Source organism: Euprymna scolopes, chromosome 13 (assembly GCF_053919585.1).
Source record: "Euprymna scolopes isolate OS-2025 chromosome 13, ASM5391958v1, whole genome shotgun sequence".
Lineage (NCBI taxonomy): Eukaryota > Metazoa > Mollusca > Cephalopoda > Sepiida > Sepiolidae > Euprymna > Euprymna scolopes.
In genome coordinates, this window is record NC_136494.1 from 145538893 (window position 1) to 145552390 (window position 13498).

The following is a 13498-nucleotide window of genomic DNA, read 5'->3' on the forward strand; positions in this document are numbered from 1 at the left end:
TATTTTTGAATGACAATGTTTGAAATTGTCTGAATGGTCACGAAATAATTGTAACGAATATGAAGATACACAATATGATGATATCATTTTTTATTTTTATTGTCTTGATTTTGTGAAAATATTATTTGCATGTTTGATTATAAAAAACTGATGATCATGAAGCTTAATAATTGAGTCAATTAATTTTGACGTTAATATTTAGTATATTAATATTAACGAATTTTAATATATTTTTATATATTAGGTTTATAAAGTATATATATAAACATGTCTAAATATGTATATATACATATATATATAACATGTCAGTATGCTAGAATGTTTACACAATAAATGCTACGCAAGTATACACGATGTAGAAACTATGCATAAAAAGTATGCGTAATAGTTAAATGAAACCAATCATTTAATAAGAAAAAAAATGAATAATTAATAAGTAAAGGCTCGTTTTTTAAAGGCATATACAATTTAGGTCACCATCATGAAATCGTTTGTGCATCTATGACTGAATATATTACAAAGTTCGATTTAATAGTTTATAAATAGAAAAAATGTAGGCTTTTAATATCAATGTCGGAGCGATAAAAAAACTCAACTTTAGATTCATAGATTAAATTTGTATTGAGTTTTAAAATCAAGACGATAGATCATCGTTGTAAATAACACTTCACATAACCATTAGAATAACTGATGAGGCACTTTGATGATAGGATCGTCAGTATGAGGTGTAAACATGAATAGGATTCACACTTTCTTTACTGTTTTTTTTTCGTCCCAAACAAGGCACAGGACCACTAAGTCGTGAGGGTCTACTATTTGGGACCAGATTTGAAGGGATAATATTTATGTCAGGGAAGCAAGGGCTCGGGAAGGAATTTCAAAGTGCAGCAGTCCAAGGGAAAAAGCTATTCGAGTAGAAGGCTTTATAGCATCAAAGGATTTCTACAGTGCAGGAGGTGGGATTTTGCTGCTTGTCGGAGTATTGTTGTCGAGGGGGTACTAGTACTTGGAGTTCGTCAGAGCACTTGCCATTGAAATACTAGTAAAATAGGCACAGGTATACCACATTTCGGCGATGGGACAGAGGTTGGAGTTTAGTTGATAGTTCATAATCTATTAGGTTGGCGACTCTTTTTTGAACCCTGTCTAGGAGCGAGAGACTAGTGACAGATGCACCAGCCCAGATGTGGCAACAATACTCCATGCCTGGGCGAACCGTGGCCTTGTAAAGATACAGCATACTCCCAGGTGTGAGTAGCTTTTTAGCACGGTAGAGAGCGCCCGCACACTGATCGGAGCTTAATCCTCGGATTTCTATCTTAAAGGTAATGTCTATCAAAACAATCGTCGGACTATTCCTAAACTGAAGGGACCACCACAGCTAAAACCGGAGCAATGCAAAGATTGTAAAATAGTCTTTCAAAGAGTCATTTTATAGTAGTAATTAAAGTATACTTTACCGTGCTAGAAAGCTAGTCACACCTGAAAGTATCCTATATCTCTACAAAGACACCATTCGCCCATGCGTGGAGTATTGTTACTACATTTAATTGGAACATCAATCACTAGTCTCTCACTCTCTTAGCAAGAGTATAAAAAAGAGTCCCCGTCACAATAAGTCCTACAGTATCAACCAAGTTCCAACCTCAGTCCCATCACCGCAATGTTGCATACCTGTTCCTATTTTTACGGATTTAAGCACTTTAACGGCACAATCACGTTGACACACCGGTTCTTGCCAGATCACTGCAATTAAGCAACGTTGAGCCTGGCCAGTACCAGATAGGTCATCATTTGGGAAAGCAAAGCACTATATGTATCACGAGGTTGAGAAACTGGCGCGGTCTGTTCTTTCTCTTGAGGGTAGATGGGATACTCTTAAGCCCTGGTAGGCACCGCATCTAGTGATGGGGTCACGATAAAAAATACCCTGGATAGCCCTTTTTTTACAAGGTAGTCACCACTTATCAAGGCCCGGAAGCCACTCGGGGATAAGGGTTATTGTGTGTACAGTACGTTAGTGTTGGAGATTTGATAAAGTGTCTTACTTAAGGGGGCTGTTCATCAGGAATTTGTTTACATTGGACTTGAAGACATCCAGGTTGTAGTCAGGTGGGAAACAGGCAACCGGAACAGAGATCCACAGGCATGCATTTCTAAGAAAGAAGCTTTGTTCATGGAATCTACGTTTTGATTTTGGCACAGATAAGGAGTGGGGAAAATTTTGGACAGTGGTTTCAGCTAGGCGGGTGTTTATCGGGAAAGATTGTCGAGGGGGGGGACCAGAGATTGGAGTTAAGGCGAGCACCTGCCATGGTAGTAACGATAAAAAAAGACAGGCTCGCAACGTCTCTTGAAGGAAAGAGAAAAGGGCATCACCTACTAGGCCAGGAATCCTATTTTGTACTCTGTCAAGGCAGGATAGGCTGTTTTTAGCAGCTCCTGCCTAGATGTGGCAGCAGCATTCCATCCTTTGACGTATTTGGCTTTTATACAGATAGAGAATTGCATCAGGGGTGAGATATCTTCTGGAGCGATAGAAGGATCCTACCATTTTTCCAGCGACCTTGGAAACTGACTTGATATACGTGTTCCATTTCAGGTCAGGAGTAAAGGTCAAGCCCAGAAGCTTATCAAAACGTGGAGTTTCCCCTAGACAAGAGCCATCCATTTCATTTGATGCCAGATGGGGATCAGAGCGTTGATGATGTAAAGATAGGAGTTTGGTTTTAGATGCATTAAAAGTAACCAGCCACCTCCTCCCCCACTGTACCACGCGCTCAAGATCAGAGGAGAGAGAATCAGATAAAACTTTGTCTTTGATGTGTTGCCATAGATGGTCGTGTCATCAGCATAGATGTCAACGAATGATTTAAGTATGTGTTTTGGGAGGTCATTGATATACACCAGGAAGAGAGTTGGGCCTTGGATTGACCCCTGAGGGACTCCAGCATTAATATTGAGGGCCTCTGATTTCTGACCATCAACCACTACTCTTATGAGCCTATCGGAGAGAAATGATTTAATAATCGAAAAAACATTTCCAGTTATACCGTAGCTGGAAATCTTGTGAAGTAGGCCCTTATGCCATACCTTAACGAAGACCTTTGATATATTTTTTTTTTTTTTTTTACACAGTGATCACCACTTATCAAGGCCCGGAAGCCACTCAGGGATAAGGGTTATTGCAAGTACATTAATTTAGTGAGGAGATTTGCTGAAGTGTTTACTTAAGGGGGCGGTTCATTAGGACTTTGTTAACATTGGACTTGAAGACATCCAAGTTGTAGTCCGGAGGGAAGCAGGCAGACAGAACAGAGTTCCACAGACGTGCAGTTCTAGGAAAGAAGCTTTGTTCATGGAATCCGCGTTTTGATTTAGGCACAGATAAAGAGTGGGGGAAATTTTTCACAGGGGATTCAGCTAGACGGGTGTTTTTCGTGAAAGATTGGCGAGGGGGGACCAGAGATTGGAGTTCAGACGAGCATCTGCCATGGAAATAACGATAAAACAAGGACAGGCTCGCAATGTCTCTTCTGTGGGAGAGATGTTGCAGGGTAGAGAAAAGGGCATCCCCCACTGAGCCACGAAGTCTATTTTGTACTCTGTCAAGGCAGGATAGGCTGTTTTTAGCAGCTCCTGCCCAGATATGGCAACAGTATTCCATCCTTGGACGTACTTGGCTTTTATATAGATAGAGAATTGCATCAGTAGTGAGATATCTTCTCGAGCGGTAGAAGGATCCTACCATCTTTCCAGCGACTTTGGCAACAGACTTGATGTACGTGTTCCATTTCAGATCAGGAGTAAAGGTCAAACCCAGAAGTTTGTCAAAACACAGAGCCTCACCCAGACGAGAGCCATCCATCACAATTGATGCCAGCTGGGGATCAGAGCGTTGATGATGTAAGGATAGGAGTTTGGTTTTGGATGCATTAAAGGTAACCAGCCACATCTTCCCCCACTGAACCACGCGCTCGAGATCAGAGGATAGAGAATCAGAGAGAACTTTGTCATTTACAGCCTTTGATGTGTTGCCGTAGATGGTTGTGTCATCAGCATAGATGTCAACGAATGATTTAAGTATGTGTTTAGGGAGGTCATTGATGTAGATCAGGAAGAGAGTTGGGCCCAGGATTGACCCCTGGGGGACTCCAGCATTTATATTGCAGGCCTCCGATTTTTGTCCATCGACCACTACTCTTATGAGCCTATCGGAGAGAAATGATTTAATGATTGAGAAAACATTTCCAGTTATACCGTAGCTGGAAATCTTGTGAAGTAGACCCTTATGCCATACCTTGTCAAAGGCCTTTGATATGTCAAGAGCAATTGCCCTAGAAAGGAAGCCTTTGTCAAGAGATTCACTTATCCTGTGGGATATAACCGTCAGCACATCTGCGGTAGATCTTGCAGAGCAGAAACCATATTGAGCGTCACTGAGAAGGTTATTCCTGCTGAGGTGGTTGACTATTTCTCTATTTAATATGGATTCCAGCAACTTACTCATAACACAGAGGAGACTTATAGGTCTGTATTGAGAGGGAGATGACTTATCACCTGAATTCTTAAATATAGGGCAAACTGAAGAGGTCTTCCAGGGAGTCGGAAAGCACTTCTCCTTAAAGCAGTATGGGAGCAAGTTCTGGTTGAAGCTTTTTTAACACTATAATTGGGATGCCATCAGGGCCAGTTGCTTTACTGGAATCTAGGTTCTTTATTAGTTTGGCGACCTCCTGCACGGATATTTGTATGTTACCTAGCTTGTTCTGTGTTATAGGAGGAAATATGGGGAGTTGATGGCCTTCGTCGCATAGAGTAGAATTAGCTGCAAAGTTCTTTGCAAATAGTTTGGCCTTGTCTGACGCTGACGAGATGACCTCTGGTCCATTGATAATGGTTGGTATAGAACGCACACTTCTGTTCAGGATTTTATTTGTTATTTGCCAAAACTGGTGGGATCCAAGCCGCTGATCAGCTACCTTGGATTTAACAGACTGGGCATATAGCTCTCTTGCATTTTTGATTACTCTTTTACATTGGTTGCTGGTAGTCCTGAAAGCAGCTTTAGTCTCAGTTCATTACAGTTTTTTAGATGGTATGAATTGGTCTATGCCTACAATTAACGATTCGGTCAGATCTGATACTATAGAGGACACATCCTTTTAAAACATGGAGTGCAGAGGTAAATCACATATGAATGTACGGAAGCTATCCCAGTCAGCCATAGAGTATCGGTATACAGTACGGTGGAGGGGTACGTCTGGGGGCTTCTTACATTTCGTTTTTATCTTAACTGATATGACGGAGTGGTTGGAGGATCCTAGAGGAGAATGAACAGAACATGAACATAGCTCAGGGGAAGTTGAGAGAAAAAGGTCTAAGAGGCTTGCATATTGACCGGGTGTATCAGGCACACGGGTGGGTTCGCGAACAATCTGAGTGAGGTCATAAGCAATGGCAAAATCATGACAAAACCTTCCCTCGTCATCTGTCTTATTTGAATGGGTCAGCCATTCCACGTTATGGACGTTGAAATCACCACATATGTGGATGTTAGCCGAGGGATGTGAAGACAGTATGTGGTCAATTTTCTCAGATATGCTCTTAAAGATAGTAACTCCGCTGTTGTGGGGCCTATAGAGGGCAAATATAAATGCAGTGGTATTAGCAAGTGCAACCCTGAAGCACATATAGGGTAAATTAGGATCTTCTCTAGAGATATTCCTGCCACACGGGAAGCCATCCTTAATGTAGGCACATATTCCATGCCCATGGCGATCTTGGGGGTCAGATTTAGCTGTTAAATTTGAGTATCCGTTAATTATGAACTCGTCTAGGGTAGTGGTCGGTCCTATTCCAGTTTCACTTAGAAATAATATGTCCGGTTTCGTCTCCTGTAATTGGGTTTAAACCTCTGGAAGGTTGGAACGTAGACCCCTGATGTTGGAGAAGGAGACCTGGTAGTAGGGGTCTACGTTGAAAGATGGGGTTCTAGGTTTAATCGAGTTTTTATTCTGGATATATTTCATGTTGAGGTTTGGGGATTTGTGGAATAGGTCGGCATACTTGGTTAGAGCAGTACAGAGAGGGAAAGTAAGAGAGAAAAAGACAGGAAATTTTTTTTTTTTTTAGCACACGAAAAGGTAAAGCCGTAACAATTACCCACTAGTATGGCATCGAGAGGCCCCACCAGAGACTACTGCATGGTCCAGATCCACTCACCAAATGGCAATACAGCAGTCCCAGTACTTTGCGCCTGCTGATAGGACAGCCTCCTTAGTGGTTAATCCAAGGTTCGGGTCCCTGACTATCAGGCGGATAACGTCAGCCCAGACAAACGTTTACCTCCAGCACCCTTACTAGTGACATGGCCACAAGGACAGACAGAGACAGAAAAATTTCCGACATCTCAGACTACTGGTCAGCAAGTACTACCGACCTTTAAGCAGCTTTTTCTTCACCCTTTGTCAGAAAAAAATCACTCATTGAGTGAGGACTGAATGACAAAATAGGAGAAGCGAGAGTTACTGGAGCTGCCGATAACACATCCACTGTATTATCTACTCTCCATTAAAAAAAAAAAAAAAAAAGTGGGGGGGGGGAGGATGGGGACAAGTGACTTATCTATATCTAAGTAGTAAGTCTGGTGCTTAGTTAACAATTCAGGACACTTTTGTCAAGAGCAATTGCCCAAGAGAGGAAGCCTTTGTCAAGAGATTCGTTAATCCTATGAGATATAACAGTTAGCACATCTGCTGTAGATCTGGCAGAACGGAAACCATATTGCATGTCACTAAGAAGGTTATTTCTGCTGAGGTGGTTGACTACTTTATTTAATATGGATTCCAGCAGCTTACTCATGACACACAGGAGACTTATTGGTCTGTACTGAGAGGGAGATGACTTATCACCTGAATTCTTAAATGCAGGGCATACTGATGAGGTTTTCCAGAGTGTTGTAAAGCACTTCTCCTTAAGGCAACGTTAAAGAGTTTTGTAAGAATGGGGGCAAGTTCTTGTTGAAGCTTTTTCAGCACAATGATTGGAATGCCGTCAGGGCCAGTTCCTTTACTGTAATCAAGGATATTTGTATGTTGCAGAGCATGTTGCCCAGGCGAAGCATCAAGTATTCAGCTAGCGACAACATTTGAATTACACTACAAAACCGTCTAGTGAGTTCAATCTCGGCTACGGCCGCGCCGGCTGGCTGGCTAGATGGAAGCACTTTAAGGGAATGTGCTCTGACGAACTCTAGGTAGAAAAATCCCAGCGTTTTACTATTGAGGTCGCTAGTCTCCGGAGAACCTTCTAATCTAATCGTTTATTTCCTCGAACTGCTAAATTTGGGAATTCTATAAAATTATATATATATATATATATATATATATATATATATATATATATATATATATATATATATATATGCGCATAAGCCTGAAGAGTCTTAAAAATGGATGAAACGCGGAAAATTCGGTGTAGCTTAATCGCCATATATATTTTATAACTTACTAACTAGCTCTACCTACGTATTGAGCACTTTTGAAATAAATACTTAAAGTTTACGCATGAATTTATACTTTCGTATATTAATTTTATGTGAGTAAATGAAGTAGTTTTATATATATATATATATATATATATATATATATATATATATATATTTGGGAATTCTCTCATCAAATTATATATATATATATATATATATATACTCGGGTTTTTTTTTATATTTAAAAGTAATGGACTAATGAATTCAACGAGGTTGTTAGATAGTGCTCAATAAAAAGAGCTGATAATACTTGTTTATTGTTATATAAACATGCTCACATCCCGCTGCTACAAATAGCCACTTGTTTCAATCAAACAACAGATATCATCAGGCAGCGACTTGACTATTCAAAAGTTCAATGAATAAACTTATAGGTTATTCATTGAACTTTTGAATAGTCAAGTCGCTGCCTGATGATATCTGTTGTTTGATTGAAACAAGTGGCTATTTGTAGCAGCGGGATGTGAGCATCTTTATATAACAATAAACAAGTATTATATATATATATATATATATATATATATATATATATACATATACATATATATAAATTCAGGTTTGAGATGTTCAAAAGTAGGGACTAATGAATACACCGTGGTTGTTAGATAGTGCTCGATAACAAGAGGAAAATATTTTTTTTATTATTTATTCGAGTGTAAACAGTTACATATGGTTGCTACAAATAGCCATTTGTTTCAGTTAATGAGACTTCGTCAGGCGACCCTGAATCATTCGATGCCATAGAAAAAAAAAGAAAAGACTGAGCTCTTCAAAAAAAAAACAAAAAACAAAAAAACTCTAAAGTTGCGAGCTCTCTAAAAAAGAATGATAAAAAATGGAGAAATCGCATTTCAACCTTTTTGGAAACTTGTTCAAAAAGTTATTCAGCTGGATTTATAGATAATATAAAATTGAAATGATTAAAGTGGGTCGTTAATAGCTGTTTGTAGCGACCATATGTAACTGTTTACCCTCGAATAAATAATATATATATATATATATATATATATATATATATATATATATATATATATATATATATATACATACATACTGATATGCCTACTCTAATGACACAGTTCTTACTACTTTAGCTTAAAAAACGATAGAATACTTCTGTTTATTTCAATATTTACTTACGCAAAAGATAACTAAACTACCGGCGAACAAGAATTATGTTTATTAAGCGTATAATAAACGCGTAGATCTACAATCAATAATGTTATCTATACGTGCGGCGCAATTGCTTACCTTATATAGAGCGTCGGCCATTTGCTCATAAGCCATAGAAACCATCGTTGTCACAGTACGAGACCCTTGTGTCATACGAATCGTGTAATTATACCACTTGACAGCTTCCCACTGCATGTCCATATCCTGCGCCTGGCTGGCGATCGTCATGAACTGGTCGATGGTCAATGGGGCACAGCTTGAACCCAGGAACTTTCCATTGGCCAGGGCGTTGAGAGAGATTTTGTAGATTTCCACAATGCGTAGAAGACCAAGCGCCGCCCCCTGCAGATCCATATTATCTGGCCACAGATATTCCCGTTGTTGCAGCATGTTGATGATATTTAAGAAGTCTGAAAAGAAACCAAAGTTTTACAGCCTGTCAACTTTTATGACGTAAGCTGATGTATCCATATCAGGAATAATGGACTTACCCATATAACATTGTCCGGGAATCAACACATTGTATGCATCAGTCGCAAAGTGAACAAGAATAGAAAAGAACTTCAACTCGCTTTTTCTTTATAATAACGACATTTATTTCCTCATTTTAAATGTCATGACGTCACCCACGTAATCGTCTTGCCTCACGTGATCTCGAATCTTATTCACGCCTCTCACGTGATCTCGAACGTTATCTCGTTCCGAGTTCTACGTATCGCAAATGTAAAATTCTTTTTTAAAAGTCTTTCTTTCTTTACCGATGACGTCATTTTGCATACATGTGCATAAGTGTGTCTGCGCCATGTTACACTCAAGGACAATAAATATGCGTTCAGTTTTAAAAAACCAATGGACAGCATTGTAAGTATTACTGTAATTATGAAGCAAGGGGTGCGCAATCCCAGAACACACTTCACCTGAGTCGAGCACAGCCTGATTCCAGTGTTAAAGAGAAGTTCAGGGCGACTGGAAACAATGGCGAGTTAGACGAAGAGCAGATACAGCATTTGGTATATCATGGTCAACCATTTTAGTAATGACCAGACTCAAAATTGCTTAACCTCGGTAATTGAACGGGAACCGGTGTGTCAACGCGATCATTCCGTACAATACATCTAGTTATATCGAAACGTTATGACAGCGATTCGTGGCAGATTCCAGAATAATGTTGTATACTTCTGTAACATATTTTAGTTTTATACACTATTTGCTATTCATGGCACTGTGTTTATCTTGATTATTACCGACATGCAAGGCCACAACATCAACCATCGTTTGATCAGTTTATATTTAAACCGTATATTTACTTTGCATACGATTTATTTGTAGGACAATTTATTTTGTAAACGTATATTTTGCAACTAAATAGTTTTTGAACGATAATTTTTGTTGAACCAATTTATGATATCTGAGAGGTACTACCTCTTCGGCTCAGAGTGAACCTGCAATTATTGGTACTAAACGGTGACTGAAACAATTACCACATTTTCGAGGAGTATTGTCATTACTCCCGCAACGGTGTTACGTTTTCAGTTGAACTTGTCATTTTTTGTGTGTAACCTAGTATTCACATCGCATGACTAATTGTTACCAAACTTAGTCAAAGCATATGGTTTAATTTGAGTAAATTTTGGAATATCTAGTTCAAGGAAAAGGTTTAAGTCACACTTTTGGCGATTAATTCCGTTCTGTTTATCGTAGATGATTTTAGTTTTTAGCTAACAAGTTCGGTCAAAATCGAAATTTTGACGAAATTTCAACCTCCGATTTTTCGAAGTTTGATAGATGGTTCGGACGCTTTTTAATAACAGTAATCCCCACGCAAAATTACGTTGTTTGTAAAAAAAAAATGAGGAGTTACAAAGTAATTAAAAGATATGTTCCTCATCTCAATCCTTCAATTTACAAACAACGAAATAGTAACCACCTTGATTAGATAAATAGTTTTTTTTTTAAATTTCTGTTGCATAATTTTGGAAATAAGTCATACAATATGGAGAAGCAAGTCTAACATAAAACATTGGTTCCATCTTATGTTGTCAGAAAATAGTACGTATCTCACGTCTGACTTGTCTTTGGGATTAAGATATTTGTGATTAAGATATTTATGATCAATATCATTATGTTTAATATCTTTATGATAAATATCTTTTGCGATTGATATCTTTGTGATTAATATCTTTATGATCAATATCTTTGTGATTAATATCTTTGTGATTAATATCTCTGCAATAACTTTATGATACATATCTTTGTGATTAAAATCTGTATGATTATTATATTTATGTTTAATAGCTTTATGATTAATATCTTTGCAATTAACATCTTTATGATTAATATCTTTATGATTAATATCCTTATGATTAATATCTTATGATCAATATCTTTATGATTAATATCTTTGTGATTAATATCTTTGTGATTGATGTTTAATATTTTTATGATTAATATCTTTATGTTTAATATCTTTATGATTGATATCTTCGTGATTAATATCGTTATATCATATTTTATTAGATATTGTGATTAATATCGTTATATCATATTTTTATGATTAAAATCCTTGTGAATTATATATTTGTGATTCATATCTTTATGATTAATATCTTTATGCTTAATAGCTTTATGATTAATATCTTTTGCAATTAATATCTTTTGTAATTAATATCTTTATGATTAATATCGTTATGATTAATATCTTTGTGATTGATATCTTTATGATTGATATCTTTGTGATTAATATCTTTATGTATTAAAATCTTTATGTTTAATATTTTTATGATTAAAATCTTTGTGATTGATATCTTTATGTTTAATATCTTTATGATTGATATCTTTGTTATTAATATCTTTATGATTAATATTTTTATGATTAATGTCTTTATAATTAAAATCTTTGTGAATTATATATTTGTGATTGATATCTTTATGATTTATATCTTTGTGATAAAAATCTTTATGATTAATATCTCTGTGATTAATATCTTTGTGATTAATATCTTTATGTTTGATATCTTTATGATAATTATCTTTGTGATTTATATCTTCGCAAATCTAAACAATTGAGAGAAATAAAAATGCACGTACTGACCTTGGCTGACCTTTGACGCTTCGTTGGAACTTGGTTCTGCATTCATCCGACGATAGACGATTTCTTTGATGTGATGCCATTTCACCACAAAACGGTAAATGATGTGGAAACTATTGACAGCATTCTCCATGGCAGCGTTGTTGTGAAACGCATCAGCTTGCGTCTCACTCAAAAATCTTTTCAAAATATGAAAAAAATATATAAATAAGTTATTATTTTTCACATTTTCTTGTTTTGTTTTGTTTTTGTAGTTGGCTTCTATGAGTTTTCAAAGTTTTACTTTTTAACGCAAAATATTTTGGCCGAATGAAGCCATTCAATAAAACGAAGAAATAAAAAGCATATAACAATGCAGGACAAACTTTGTCAGAAGATAACATATGCGTTTTATGCGCATAACAAAACTTCAAATCTTAATTATTGTAAATCGCCAGCTTGTCTTACAAATTACACCAGCAATCATGCGTATAAAAGAAGTTGATGGATTCTCAATGCAATTATATATATATATATATATTATTTTTAATTTTTTATACATATTTTTATATATTTCTCATATATATATATATATATATATATATATATATATATATTTAATAACTAATAATTATAGAGATGATACGAATAAATAAGAATGTAAATATATAAAAGTAATAACAAAGAAGTGGGGATAACTAGTAGACTTGATTCAACCAAACAAACAAAATAAAATAAAAACAGTAGTTTGTAAATAACAGGCACAATAATTTTTGGAGACAAGGACGGATGATACAGGTAAGAAATACTTTTTAAATAACATGAATTGGTTATCCTAATTTATCTGAAGGAAAAAAAACTAGATGTAGTACCAAAAATGTGCTTTTTGTGTGTTTTGAAGGAGGTGATGTTTGATAAACACTGCTGGGGAGCCATGGTTTAATGAACGGCTTTGTTTTTAAGTCTCAGAAACAGCGTTTCTTGATAAACAACTGACGTTCTCTTTAAGAACATTGGTATTATTGTTTATTCATGTAAGTAAAACTATTAGTGACAAAATAATCTTCCAACGAAGGACATTGTTTTCAATTTCCAAGACTATACACACACACACACACACACACACACACACACACACACACACACACATACATACACACACACACACACACACACATATATATATATATATATATATATATATATATATATATATATATATAGATAGATAGATGTTATTTTATTTTTATTTTTCATTTTTTTGCGATACGTTTTGAATGAATTCAAATATTTACGAAAGTGCATTTTTACCTAAATGCTAGTTGGGAATAATTTTCCCTTTAACAAATTTGGTACCCCCACATGAGGACCGGCATATATATTGTTTTAAAAATATAATTATCCACTGGCACGTGTTTCGTCGTCTACAACTCATCAAAGTGGCTGAATCTAGCGAGATTCGAAATCGGATATATATATATATATTGTTTACAGAAAGATTTTAGCTAAGACAAGTCATTGGTACCGTCGGTTTCAAACCCGATAATTAGGACCGTTTTAGATACCCATATCAAGCTCTCTTCAGCCAATACTCATTCTCCAAACGAGAGTTAAACGTAAACTCGTGATGTATATATATTTCCACTTTCGGTTATAAAATGGATGAGTATTGGCTGAAAAGAGCTTGATATGGGTATCTAAAACGTTCC

General features: G+C 36.4%; 1 protein-coding gene across 1 annotated transcript in view; it reads right to left on the reverse strand.

The window, feature by feature from the left end:
- LOC145292371 (prolyl 4-hydroxylase subunit alpha-3-like) overlaps positions 1 to 12042 on the reverse strand; it is a 37997-nt gene extending 25955 nt beyond the window's left edge. The window contains exons 1-2 of the mRNA XM_080138701.1: positions 11814 to 12042; positions 8801 to 9132 (exon numbers count right to left, since the gene is read on the reverse strand). Of these exons, the coding sequence (XP_079994827.1) occupies positions 8801 to 9132; positions 11814 to 11943 (462 nt within the window). The 5' untranslated portion in view covers positions 11944 to 12042. The remainder of the gene's footprint in view (positions 1 to 8800; positions 9133 to 11813) is intronic.
- Between the last annotated feature and the right edge of the window lie 1456 nt (positions 12043 to 13498).